The following is a 13,814-nucleotide window of genomic DNA, read 5'->3' as shown; positions in this document are numbered from 1 at the left end:
AAAAAAACCTCAAAATTTGCCAAAACACATGACATGACATAACATGCCCATGATGCCCGATAGTTAACCAGCAGTTTGAATTCCTGCGATGCCTCAGTGCGGTGGGCGAGTGTAGACAGTAATTGTGTATGCTCGGCTTTGTGGGGCATCTAATTGGCCATATAAATAAAACATGTCAAGACTTACCCAGCGCCACTGCCGTTCCCACAGAGCAGAGCATCCCTGCGGTTAGGAAGGTAATAGTAATTACCTAGAGGAGAGGAGACAGAGGAACGGTCATTCAAACCCAGAGGGGAGAAATGGGGGGACAGGAGGAACAGAAAAGAGCAATGGGGGTATTGGGAGACGAGGGCAATTTGTAGCCCGTGGGTTTCTCTTTATATATATATCTTTTTTTTTTAACAATTTGCAGTTGTTGCATCAGAATATGGCAGGAACATTGCATTATGCAAAGCAGATATTGCAGTGTTTGCCAACAAGTTAGAGGATGGGGTATAGTGTAACATTGTGCAGTGGCTCAGGGCGAGAGTAGAAGCAGAGAGAGAGAGAGAGAGAGAGAGAGAGAGAGAGAGATGGTGATTTGTTTTTTGTTTTAACACCCAGCCACTCTACTGCTCCACTGCTCACAGACACCCATGAAACATGAGTCATCCTTTTTCTCATTTATAGTCCGGTGTGTTTTTTTTTGCATGACATGAGCTTGTGTTACTTTAAGATGCGCAGTGTAGCACTAACTGTCGCAAAATCGCAAGCGAGCTACGATCATATTTTTCATAGCCACGGCTGCCATTAAGAGGCCAGGCTTTACAATACCGATGCCATTTTAATTTGTTCTGACTCTGCCTCTCTCTCTCTCTTTCTCTCTCTCCCTCTCTCCCTGACATCGGTTTGTCATGTAGCTGGTGCACGTCTCCTCGATATCCCACTGGCGGTCAGTGACTCACCATCCCCTAGCACTTTAGGCTGCTCATGCCACACAGATGGGGTATGGGAGAATGATGAAGGGTAGCGGGGGGGGGGTGAAAGTGAAGGATTTATTGTTGTGGCGATTATCCGCCACATTTGCCGCATTCTCCCACCAGCCCTTGTTAGAGAGCGCAGCCCCTGCTCCTAGCCATTGCTGTCACTCCCTATCACGGCAGCGGGCCGGCGTGCCGACCCCCCCCCGCCCCACCACCACCACCACCCTCGCCCATCTCTGCATATGAAGTACCCAGTATATGACTCAGGCCGTCTGGGGCGGATGCTAACTTGACCCTGGTTAACCCCTTGGGAGCCCGGTGGACATAACAGCGCCGGGCGGGCTTTGCTTTCGCGCCGCTTCACTCGGGCTTACGGTCATCGCTGATGTACTCCGTCCAGTTGAAGTAGCTGTCTGTGTCATTCTGCGCGAAGGTGGTGTTGATGTCCAGCAGGGTGGTGTTGAGCAGCAGCATGTCGTCGATGGTGAAGTTGCTGCTGTTGGTGGCGATGCTGCTGTTGGTGGCGTTGCTGGCCACCGGCATCCGCACGCACTTCTGCCTCAGGTTGCCCATGAAGAGCTGCAGGCCGATGAGGGCGAAGACGCTGAGGCAGAAGACGGTGAGGATCATCACGTCCGACAGCTTCTTCACCGACTGGATCAGTGCGCCGACGATGGTCTTCAGGCCTAAACAGGACATAGGGAAGGGAAGGGGGGTGGAGAGAGACATCGCAGACTGATTACTGACTGCTAATGAGGTCCACAAGCTTGTATGGAGAAGAAGCTGCTAATGAGAGCTACAGTAGCAAGCAGCCAAAGAGATCTGCACTGGAGGTTCCTGTATGAACCGTCATACAGGAACCAGGCTGACACAGATCACCGCTATGGATAAACCACCAGAGAAAGTTATGTTGCTCTTGCCCATTGTTATAGTGCTATGGTATTGGCCTCTGGCAAACTGATCTTAATGAAGTGGGTTTTTTTCTGTATGTTTATAGAATTTCAACAGGAATAATGCCATTACAGTCATTACTGTTTTACTGTTGTGTTGTCTCCTGATTAAAATGTCATTGAAACAGTTACAGTTTAAATAGGGTCCAAATATAGCTGCAGCAGCAAAAATCTGTATTGTTTACTGTAGGATTACATAGGACCCTCTTTTTACACAGAGCCAATGACTGGATGTTCTACAAATGGGCTTTTTGTTAGTTTGTGTCATGAAGTGTGTTAGTGTTTGTAATGCCATTACCCAACCACCACTCAACATGTCACAATTTCCCCAAAACACACATTGAACAAGACATGCACAGGAAAACAAGGTAAGGAGGAACCCTACACACACAAGTGCTTGCCAACAGAAAATCGGCTTTTGCAATGTCTCATGCAAAAAGGAGAAACAAATCCCAAGGCAAGAATAGATTTCATCCAAAGAGAATTCGGTCTTAACGAATGTATCTAAAAGCTAAGAATCCTGTCAATCTGTGCAGATTGGAGCCAGATTCCAGCTTTTACTGGCCTTGGGACTAAGGCAGCATGAGGGATAGCGACGGGCGTCGTCAGGCTTTAGCTACAGTGAGATGAGCTGAGAAGAGGGGGGGGGGGGGGGGGGGGGAGGGGGGGGTGCTCGGATGTTAGCGAAACGCCAGCTGTTAGCCGTTAGCATTTCATTAGCTCTTTTGACCCTGTGGGCCTTGATGGCTCTCTCACCTGGGATGACTGATATAGTTTTCAGGGCTCGCAGAACCCTGAAGGTTCGCAGTGCTGAGACATTGCCCAGGTCCACAAACTCTGTGACATATCTGTAAGGGAAGGGAGGGGGGAGGAGGAGGAGGGGGGAGGAGGGGGGGCATTTCGGAAAGGGTGGAGGGGGTGGGGTGGGGGGCACACACACACACACACACACACACACACACACACGAATCACGCACGCACACCCACGCACGCACACCATGACAAGACAAAAGGGGTGGGGAGGGGGGGACGGGGGACAGGGAGGGGAGGGAACGACAAACGGTCACACACGGAGGACAAATGGCAGGAGTGCTGGCAGCAGGCGCGGGCAGCCTTACCTGGTATGACTGAGATAGTTTTCAAAGCTCGCAATACTCTGAACGTGCGCAGAGCTGAAACATTGCCTAGGTTTACAAACTCTGTTATATACCTGCAGGATCAAATGCACAGTTACTACACAGCATGGCACAAGCATAAACCCATTGCAAACACCCGAAAAAATAAAGTACTGCTCCCAAAAGTATCATCAATTATGGGAACCTTTCAGACAAACAATGTGACAAAACAAGATTATAGTCTTATTACATCATCTGACAAGGGAATAACTCAATTATTCTACACAGAAGCATCTGCAAATACTACGATCATAAAAAAAAAACCGCTAAGATGTACTGTGTAACCTAATGCTGAAGGCTCTCTTTTGTGGAGTCACAAGCCAAGTAGCTAAAGCCAGTCAGGCGTGGGACAGAAAATGTGGGCCAAAATATTCCATGCTTTGGGGCTCACATCCATTATAAGGGATTATGGCAGTAGAGTTGAGATTTCTGGCTATGCCTTAGAAAATAGAGCGAGGGACTGAGAAAGCTGTGAAATCTCCGGATTATCATACGCTTCCCCATTCTCTCTATTTTTCCTCTCCCATTTAACGGGACTTAATAGGCTAGTGGGCTGATTAGCATTAAAAGCAGTTGGCCTCTTAATCTACGCCAGATCGTGTTAAGCTGATCCTAACGCTGGTTGTCACAATACTTACGCCATGAGGATAACACTGAAATCCAGCCAGTTCCATGGGTCCCGGAGGAACGTGAACTTCCCCACACAGAAGCCCCTGGCCAGGATCTTTATAAGGGACTCGAAGGTGTAAATCCCTGTGAATGTGTACCTGGTAGACAGAGAGACAGAGAGAGAGAGAAGGAGAGCGAGAGAGACAGAGACAGAGAAATGGTTTTAACACCTAGCCGCTCTGCTGCTCCACTGCTCATAGACACCTATTATTATGAGAGACAAGGTGACAGAGGGCTATGAGAGCAAACACAAGATCTACTGTGTATAGCCTTGGATGTTTTATTACATACCTTACATGTTTTGCTGTTGGGGTTTTAGTCAACATTTTAGCTGATTAATTATTTTTACGTATATTTTTTTCAACCATCTCACATTGAGTTATCTCCTGAAAAGTGCAGCTCTGTTATTAGAGCATACTCATATGTGTATGGGTCTTTTTTGATAGACTCTAGATCTGTAGGTCTGTTTGCATGACTGTATGTATTTGCAGGGGGGCAATAATATGGGGAAACACCCAGCAAACATTCTGACATTGGATCATTGTTGTCGGGTGAAAACCTTGCATCTGCAATATGTCAACTTTTCAGGAACTAAGAAAAACAACCTTGCTCTCAGCTTGATGACCATGCATTTTTCAATTTATCCAATGGGTTTTTAAGTTTTCATAATCCCAAAGGTCACAGAATTTCCTCAGCCCATTGAGGAGCAGGTAATCCTTCAATTCAAGTTAAAATATGAAAATCACCAAAATTGGAGTTATGGCGCCGATGTTGAAAACCTGTGTAAATCTAGTGCCAAAATGAAATTTGAGACGGCATCCATAGTCATCCATGGCTGCTACCTGCATTGTAAGATAAATATCTTTCTGGTATCAGATCAAAACAGTTTCGAAAGCTGTTTTAACATGAATTTCTACCATGCTATAATATAATATTGTGAAAATGTTGTGCTTGTTTGGGTTGATGTTGAACTTGGCCGCCTCCTGCATGCCGTCGTCTGGCAAATGCTTGCTTGGCAGTTTTCCAGTTTGTTTATAAAGAGGTTATTTGATTAGTCAAGAAAATGTTATTACCATTAGTCAGTGTAGATTCTCAAATCAAATTAAAAACAAAGGAAAGCCCTACTTACCTGCAAATCAATCCAAACATAATCAAAACAGAGAGAGACAAGACAAAATGGACAGTTGACAAGCCGGGGACTTACTCTACATTCTTGGCCCATTCAGGGGGATTACTGAGGGTCATGAAAGCACAGTTGGTCAGGATGGTGAACATGATCAACATGCTGAACATCGTAGACACAAAGCACAAGGTCAAGGAAGATAATAGAAAATTTGTGTTTTCCAGTGTTTTCCCTATATCTCATTTAGCAGTGGGGGACCATGGCAGTAAGACAACAACAACAACTGCTAAAGAAAACAAAAAATATATAATTTCTCATTAAATATCTAGCATTATTTTCTGCTATTTTATCCTAATGTTTACATTTTGCACAGTTATGTAGAATCTAAACCAAAATCTCCCCAATCACCATTGCTACAAAATACAGTATGAGGAAACATTGGTCTGATCACCAGTGGATGTTTCCTCCATCCATAATCAGGGGTCCAAGCACCGAAGGTGGAACCGCTAAAAGTATGTGCAGCTCAGAAACTGTAAGTCCCAGAGCTACCACATTTGGCAGGTGGGTTCCTATGGCCCCCCACTACTCAGGCAAGGCCATTCACCCATGTTGACCAGATGGTGGTGCTATAACAAGCAACTTTACGTTTTGGCCTATAACTTCTGAACAGTAGGTCGTAGAATCAAAATTCCTTGGGTCATTCCGCATCTTTCGCCCATTTCCGTCCGATTTTCCGCCATTTTGAATTTTGTCCGAAACTCTTTTTTCGCTACTCCTCCTAGGCCGTTCATCCGTTTCACACGAAACTTGTGTGTGCAGAATCTTGGGACCGTCCTCTTTCAAATTTGCATAAAGGTTATTGATAGGTCAACGAAAAACGCCATAAGACTAAATTGCCCATAACTCATTAACCATTCATCGAATTAAGCCAAAATTTGAAACGCATTTTGAGAAGTGTTGCATGAACACACCCCCAAAAGCATTTGGAGTTCCATCACTGGTGGGCGCTATAAATGCAAAAAGTTTATATCTCGTAATCGGCTACATGGATTCTTACGAAATTCGGTTCGCACGGTCTAGGGTCATGACTCAGTCAGTGCATAAAATTTGGTAATGATTGATTAAAGTGGGCGTGGCTTATTACAACAAATCTAAATTTCTAGACATTTCACATTCCAAAATTCAAAAAATCTAAATAAATCACCTGTACGTCCTACAGAGCTGACATTTTTTCAGCACATCCACTGAATTGTGACAAAAGTTTGCCTCACTGCAACCTATGGTCAATTCAGAAGTCCGTCACTCTATATTTTTCAAAATATGCAAAATCAATTAACATCTATATCTCCACAAGTCTTCATTCATATGCTACCAAAATTGGCACAGACATTCTCTAGATGGTAGATATCAAGTGTGTCAAATGGTGTTCAGATCGGTCAAACTGTGAGTCCACAGTGATATTCAATATCTTACTGTAATTAGTACTGTATGCACATCATTTTCTATTTCGCCAAATATTTGATCAAACTTCACCAAAATATTTGACAATACACCCAAAACCAGCAGAATGATGTATGATTTTTTTCAGAATTTTATCACTAACATTTTGACTGATGTAAGCGTTTTAAGTTTAAATAGACAAAAATACCCCAGTTCGGCACGTGATGTCATTGCCTCAACTTGTGAGAAGGTGTGTGAAAGCCATGTTTCTCCAGTGGTGCAGGTAGTAAGTCACCTTCTCTGGGGATATAAAGCTCCAGAGTTTGAATCCCCAGGTGGCAAAGTCCTACTTGCCAACAATGTAGCAATTCATGCATGTGGTATGTTTTCAAGTGCTTATTGAGGTCATATTAAGTCGAAGGTTGCCTATTGTGACCCTGTGAAAATTTATTTTTATTATTATTTTTCTCTGCTAAAAGTGTTTGTGCAGCAAAAACCGTAAGACCTAGAAACACCAAAAATTGGCAGGTGGGCTGCAAACTCCACCCACTACTCAATTTTCCCCACTGTGGCACACGGCAGAGTGGTAAAGCTCAGGTCTTTGGACCATAAGGTTGTGAGTTCAAGTCCCTGATAAACTGTGACCTTTTTGAAGTTTCATGAAAAGTAAATCAACACTAAATTACAGAGTGTAGAAAACTCAAAGCAGGTGTTTGACATCATCTGTCAATGGCAAAATACCTGATTGGCATCACTGATTGGGGTGTGGCCAGACCTTTCAACCCATAGAGAGCAGTGAAGCAGCGGCTTTCTGGCCCATGTGATTTAGTATTGTTTTATTCGTTAGTGGAGAGTACTACAATGTTTTATAAAGTGATTAGCGCTGTCAATCATAGGCTGCAGTATCACAATACTTCTCCCTTTAGTTATTTTCTCCTCAGTAACCCTGTAACAGGAGTGTAGCTCAGAAGGTAAAGTGTCTGCCTCTTGTGTGGAAAGTTGTGGGTTCAAATCCAGGCTTGTCCTTTCTGAAGTCATTAGTTGTCAAGAACAAGCGGTATGTGTTCTAATATAAAGTTTGGCCATTGTGAATAACTTCAACAATGTGGTTGCAATGAAATGATGAACTTGACATAAGTCACGGGCCGACACAAAAGCCAGTGTTAGACTGCCTGTTTGATCTTCACAACATGTCAGTTTTTGTGTGTGTCTTTCTACCTTCTGTAATGTTTTGTCTATCTGTCTGTCTTATCAAATTGTGCTTGGACCCCTCAATCGCCGCTTGCGGCTATATTCTAAGAGTAAAAACTGATGTATCTTGTCACAAGACATCAAAACCAATCATGGCATTTAGTCTTCATCATAAACATATTCAAATCCCACTTTTGTCTGACACACTAATCCAAACCAAGCTGAGGGCGTAGCGAACTGTGAAAGGATATGAGTGTACCAAAACTCTAATAGATATCCTCCTTAGAGGGTTGAAGGGGCTTAAGATGTACAAGGCAGGAGTGGCGTTGAAACGGAAGATTGCCTTCCCGCGATTCAATACTATGAAGGTCTGAAAGAGAGAGAGAAAGGGATATAGATAAATATATAAAATCTATGCAATACATGGGAGTATGAGAAAGTTATATCAATATATATGCAAAGCAATGAAATCTATGCTATTTAGAGTTTTAGTTATACGAACATTTCTTTGAGGCAGCTGCTGGAGGCAGAAACAATCTTTTCAGAGCAGAGCCTAGCTAACTGGCAAACGTGAATGGCAAAGAAGAATCAAAATATAAATAAAAATTATAAATGGCAATTAATTATTTTTTTCTTTCATCCATAACCAAGGCATTTGTGATGTTGGAAGGTCAGCAGGCGAGCTAACCTAGCTAGCTTACCTAGATAGCTGTATGCTAATATTGCTAGTTTTTACTTGGAAGGTCAGCTAGGCTAACTAGCTAACATAGATATCTTAGTATGGCTAGATTGCATTTTCAGTAAGTAGCAAGAGCGCTAAGCTTCATAATATTAGCTTCCTCCTCTCTTACTCCTTGCCTTTTTCGCTACTTGGCTTCAAAAGTCTCTAGCTTTACTTGGCCAGAAAAACGGTGGTTCTTTGGCCCCGCCCACTGAGGTTTAACTTAACCAATGAGATTATTCCTGCCTCCAGAGCAGCTCTGCCTCCAAGAAATGTTTAGCAAAACTCTCAAAATCTCACAATCTGCAATCTATACAGTGTCACAGACCCAGGATTTGGAAAGCTATTTTTCAATTAAAAGAGCATACAGTTTCACACAAAGCTTTGTCCTGTGCTGTTGTTCACAATATGTGACGGATGCAACACCCACGGGAAAAGACATAAGACAGCCTAAGTACTCAGATGGTAATGCCAGTATGTGTGTGTGCGCATTTCAGAGGTGCTACATTATGTGTGTGCCATGATGTCTGCTACGCACGCCTACTTGCGTGCGTGTGTGATTAGTCACAATAGTGGACAAGAGTGAGCTGGCGTCTCTGTCCAGCTTCCGCACAGCGTCTGCTGCGGTGATAATAATGGAGCTGGATCAGTCCACCTGGGGCAGGACGGCTTTGGCACCACGGTTCAACTGGCACAACCACTCACATCAGCGCTTGGCACCTCTGCTGGCCAACGCTTGAAAGGCGCTGACTTGGCTTGGCACGTTGAAATAGATTTTGCAGCTTGCCCATCAAAAATACTAATACTTAATTCCGTCCATTTGTATGAATTTTGATTCAGCACTGAACAAGCCATTTCAATAAACAGTAGCTGAAAGGCTGATCTGTGTTTAAGCATGCAGTCGATAAAGGCATGAGTCACTTCGTGGTCAAATGTCACTGACGCACTTTTTGTTTCCAAGCAGAAAAAAGGAGATAACTGGCACCAGAGGTACTCACAATATCCAAAACAATTAAGTCTATCAAATAGATAAAGGCAACCAAGGTCACAGAATAATGAGTTGTAAAATCAGTCACAACGCATCCTTTAATAGAATATCTTGACTTTTGGATTTATTTATCCAGTTGTTATTTTTCTTCAGCAGACATTTTTCTTATTATGGGAAGAACTTTCAACATTTGTCCTTGCATTTTCTTAAAATAGTTTGTTGAAAGCACAGGCAGAGTTAGCTGCAACCTTTCAGGGGCAAACAGGTTTATTGGTTTATTGGATGGGATCCCCATTAGCTGCTGCACAAACAGTCGCTATTCTTCCTGGGGTCCACACATCATATCTACCATGATTGAAAGCAAACTCAATATAATGTAACTAACAATACACACTGGGGCTTTAAAGCCAGAGCAGTAATTTAAATCTTAAAAGACAGGTCTTTAAAGCCAAGGTATGCATCCATATGGAGCTTTCCATTTAAATTTTTACCCTTTTAACAAAACATGCTTTGATAAAATGCACTTTCAGCTAGAGAGAAACAGAATAATTTTGAAGCAGACCTTCTGATTGCTGTAGAAGGTGTCCAGGTCCTCCAGAGGGGTGGACACCAGGTTGGGAGGGGTGTCCCCGTAGATGAAGGGCAGGGACTTCCCCGCCTCCAGGTCGCTGTTGGGCTTGGGCCCATTCTCGTCGTCGCTGTCGCTGCGGCGCTCCGCCCGCGGTCTCCGGGCCTCCTCCTCGGCGATGCGCCTCTCGATGGCGGCCAGCGACTCGGGGACGAAGGGGCGGAAGCTGTCAGGTCCGGGCGGTACAAGCAGCTGTGCCATCTTGTCATCCTGCTCCTTCAGAGGGCAGCGAGGGGCTCAGCTGGGGCAGGGAGCTGCAGCGGCATGGGGACGAGGAGAAAATGGGTCAGGAGTAGTTTACTACGTTCACCTCTGTAACTCAAATACGCTCCAGGCTGCGCTGTAAATAAGAGGGTTCTTAGTAGGGCTGGGCGATACTGACAAAATCAAATATCACAATATTTTAGACCGAATACCTCGATATCGATAATGTGGCGATATTTTGGGGATGAGTATTAGTGCTTTCATAAGATATGTACACACAAGAACATTTTTTAAATTATAGTAATGATCCTTAGTAATCAGTAATAGTAATGTGGATATGATGAGCAGCTTAAGCCAATCATTGTTCATTTTACTCAGCCAGAACAGGCTAATAAGTTCAGAAAATTGTATCACTTTACTGTAACGCAGCCTTTAAGACGAGGAAAAAGTAACATTTAAGTTATTTCACAATATTCCGCTAACCAAAATCCCAGACGATATCTAGTCTCATATCAGGATATCGACATTATACAATATAATACGATATATCACCCAGCACTAGCCTAATTATTAGTAAACTTGCCTGGTTGAGGGTTAAAAAAATTACAAAAATAAAAAAGATTCTGGATGCCTCTCACACTCCAAAGACAAAGCTGATTTGAGATGCTGATTTTCTATATTTCTTCCAGCCAAGCCTTCATATGATCACCATGACTATCTACATATATTAATGGGATTGGTTCCTGGTTAAATATCAGTAGTCTTTGAGCAGCTACACATGTTTACTGACATCAAGGAAGTAATACGCAGACTTGCATGTTGGAACCATATGAAAGGCCGCTGGAGGAAAAACATAAAAGAGAGGACATTTCACATGCAAATGGTTCTGAGTGACTAATACCCATTTGAGTGCCTTACAACACAATACTCTTTGGCTCTGCGATGCCTGTTTTACAGCAGATGACCACTAGAATTCACATCCTCACGTGCAAAACTAAAATTTCAATATGCCATCGCTTTGCTTTCCGTCTGAAAATGAACCAAGTGTCTTCTAAATTACAAATAAAAATGATTAATCACAGGAGTCGAATGGTGCAGCATGTCTCACGCTGACCTCTGGGTAGAGTATTTCGACTGAAACAGCTGGAGGTCATAGGTGGGGCGGAGGCTTCAGAAAGGCGGGGGGAGGGGTAGGGGGAGGGGGAAGGGGAGGGGGAGGGGGGGCGCGGGGGGGGGGGGGGGGGGGGTTCTGACGTCAGTGACAGGCAAGGACGGCCTTGAACTGATTCAGAGGGACACTGCGAGAGCCAAGGCCAACTGAGGTGGACAGCATGAGAAAAAGACTGGCGAAGACACTGCCTCAGTCCAACAAGAGAAAACAATCTCCCCACTTTTCCCCATTTATTGCTCTGTCCAAATCTATTTACACTCGCTTTCAGCTTCATGGAGAAAGTGGCCGCTGGAGAGCTGGAGGCAGTCAAGCAATTCAATAAACTGTGTGTTTTTATTGCATAAGTAATTGGTGGATTGTCTCAAATTAGAAAAATAATATGTGAATGGACTGTGTAACTTAGCACAACACATTTACAATTAACATTGATTTTCTCTTGTGTGTCCCAATCACTATCAACAGCAGCTTTCCCCTTGAAACCCTGCCACCCTTCACACCCAGAAGCCCATCCTGTTCCCCCAGGAGACAGAGGGAGGTGCACAAACAAGATCTGCCCAAAAAACCCTGGTGGGCCATTATCAGCGCATAGTCTGTGCCTTCTAGCCTCGGCAGTCTCACAGGTGTTTTCTTGTCCCTCCTGGGACACCGTACCGGCCCAGTAAACAGGAACCTCCCCTCTGGGAGAATCGTCTGCGATGGGAGTGATGTCTCCTTGATTCATCAGCCTTTCTCCTTTACAAAATGGAAATGGGAATAGAGATTGCCTAAACCTTCTACAGCCCATTTCCCTTCCATTTAGGAGGCAGGGAAAGAACAAGAGAAATGTTTTAAGGCATTTTGACATTCAGCCCTTGTCTGAATGGCATACACCCCGAGGGGACTTCATCCATCACGGTACGACCAATTTCACCCATGCACACTGTAGCAAGAAACTCTGGATTGTACTGCCATGCCCCAAGCGTTATGATGCTCTCAGACATGATCAAAATATGAGTATTACCAGTTTTAGACAGGTGTCGTGTCTGACTATGTCAGAGACTAAGTCATGACAATCACTTACTCACAGCTCCTCATTTTACACATCTTTGAAAGCAATCTTCCAGTCCTGATCATATCCATGGTAACTTTAAATTGAATATAACACTAAGTGTGCAAATGGGAAGTAACAGGAGGGATCTTTCTGTCAGCCCATGTGACCTCAACATCCACAATGGTATATGAAATTCAAACATATTTTGATATGTACATCATGTTCTCACTGGCATTTCCCTCCCAGAGTAGCCTGTGTTTCAGATAATTCCTTTAGCAATATCGTCAGTTTTAATTTAACTCTGAGAGTGTAAGAATCAACAGTATGCCAGTTAATTTCACACTTTTAGACAGCCGCCCCAGATCCATATCAGCTCTCCGAGTGGACAAACAATTCTCAAATCAACATTTGTCAACTCCAAACAATTGAAAAGTCACTGAAAAATCAACACTTATTACTGTAACACTGCCAAATGTCCTGTGGAAAGACCAGCACTCGAACAGTACCTCCAAAATGGTGACACAACATACAACTGAAACATCATTATAAGCCTTTTCTCCTGATTAACAGCCATGGATGTTTTACAGTATATAACATTATCTCTGATTATCCTAACACATATTTCATCTTGATGAGGAAGCAAAACAAGAAGAAAATTCTTATGTGAGCCATATCTAAGACATTAAAAATAGATGAAATGAGTGATCTGTCTCTATTCTCTGGTCAACCAGGAGCAGCATTCATCATTAGTGGAAGTGGAGCATTATTAGAGAGCCACAGCGGGCATCGAATATCACCGTCTCTAAGAAACCATCAGGCATAAACAGTAGATTAATTGTAGCTTCTCCCATAGGGGGAATCTCATAAAACACATCTGCTTGTGTCCTAAAGACTGCCCCGGGACGCAGTGTTTTGATGTGCGCCCTGACAGCTTGTCTGGCGTGAGCTGTGGGGTTGTGGGAGGGGGGGGGGAGGGGGAGGGGGGTTGTGAGTACCAGAGGACCGATCGACCCTTCAGGCCCAACATCCACACCCACCTCTGAGCTCAGCTATCAGCCCGGTCGTCCCCGGAGTCAAACACAACACGACACCCTGATACCAAGAAGGGACAGCGGACGTTTCTGAATTCATGCACTCTGACAATGAAAGGAATCGCAGTAACTGTGAAATCAGAAATGATCTGGTTCACACATAGAGGACCTTGAATGCTCCACATGGATCACATCAAAACTTGAATAGATATTTTCAGGCATTTTGGTGGATTAAATGTATGGGACATAGGGATATTGGGATATAAAAATTAGAAATGAGCTTGTTCAATCCTTTGGAAATTCGAGGAACTCATTTACCTCAATCCTTTTCCTAATAAAAAACAAATTAGATTTCATTCATAACCTACTAAATAATGACATGAAAGCTTGATGCAGTGTAACCCAGCCCTGTATTATGCTCTAAATCACCCAACATTGTCATCAGGGTAAAGCAGGATGACCTAGTGGTTAGGGTGCCTATATCCCGTCACCCAAAGGTCAAAGGCTCGATCCCCACAACAGCCAGGAATC

General features: G+C 43.7%; 1 protein-coding gene across 8 annotated transcripts in view; it reads right to left on the bottom strand.

The window, feature by feature from the left end:
- LOC139914277 (sodium channel protein type 2 subunit alpha) overlaps positions 1-10,048 on the bottom strand; it is a 31,362-nt gene extending 21,314 nt beyond the window's left edge. For 4 of the 8 annotated variants that reach the window (XM_071902546.2, XM_071902547.2, XM_071902549.2 and 1 more), the window contains exons 1-7: positions 9,782-10,048; positions 7,762-7,880; positions 4,961-5,050; positions 3,726-3,854; positions 2,669-2,760; positions 1,337-1,648; positions 187-250 (exon numbers count right to left, since the gene is read on the bottom strand). In XM_071902546.2, coding sequence (XP_071758647.1) covers positions 187-250; positions 1,337-1,648; positions 2,669-2,760; positions 3,726-3,854; positions 4,961-5,050; positions 7,762-7,880; positions 9,782-10,048 — 1,073 coding nt within the window. Of the gene's footprint in view, positions 1-186; positions 251-1,336; positions 1,649-2,668; positions 2,761-3,030; positions 3,123-3,725; positions 3,855-4,960; positions 5,051-7,761; positions 7,881-9,781 lie in introns of all 8 variants that reach the window. The other 4 variants (XM_071902548.2, XM_071902551.2, XM_078291061.1 and 1 more) reach the window with 3 other exon arrangements.
- Positions 10,049-13,814: the final 3,766 nt, after the last annotated feature.

Source organism: Centroberyx gerrardi, chromosome 21, assembly GCF_048128805.1.
Source record: "Centroberyx gerrardi isolate f3 chromosome 21, fCenGer3.hap1.cur.20231027, whole genome shotgun sequence".
Taxonomy (NCBI): Eukaryota; Metazoa; Chordata; class Actinopteri; order Beryciformes; family Berycidae; genus Centroberyx; species Centroberyx gerrardi.
This window is presented reverse-complemented; position numbering and strand designations above follow the sequence as displayed.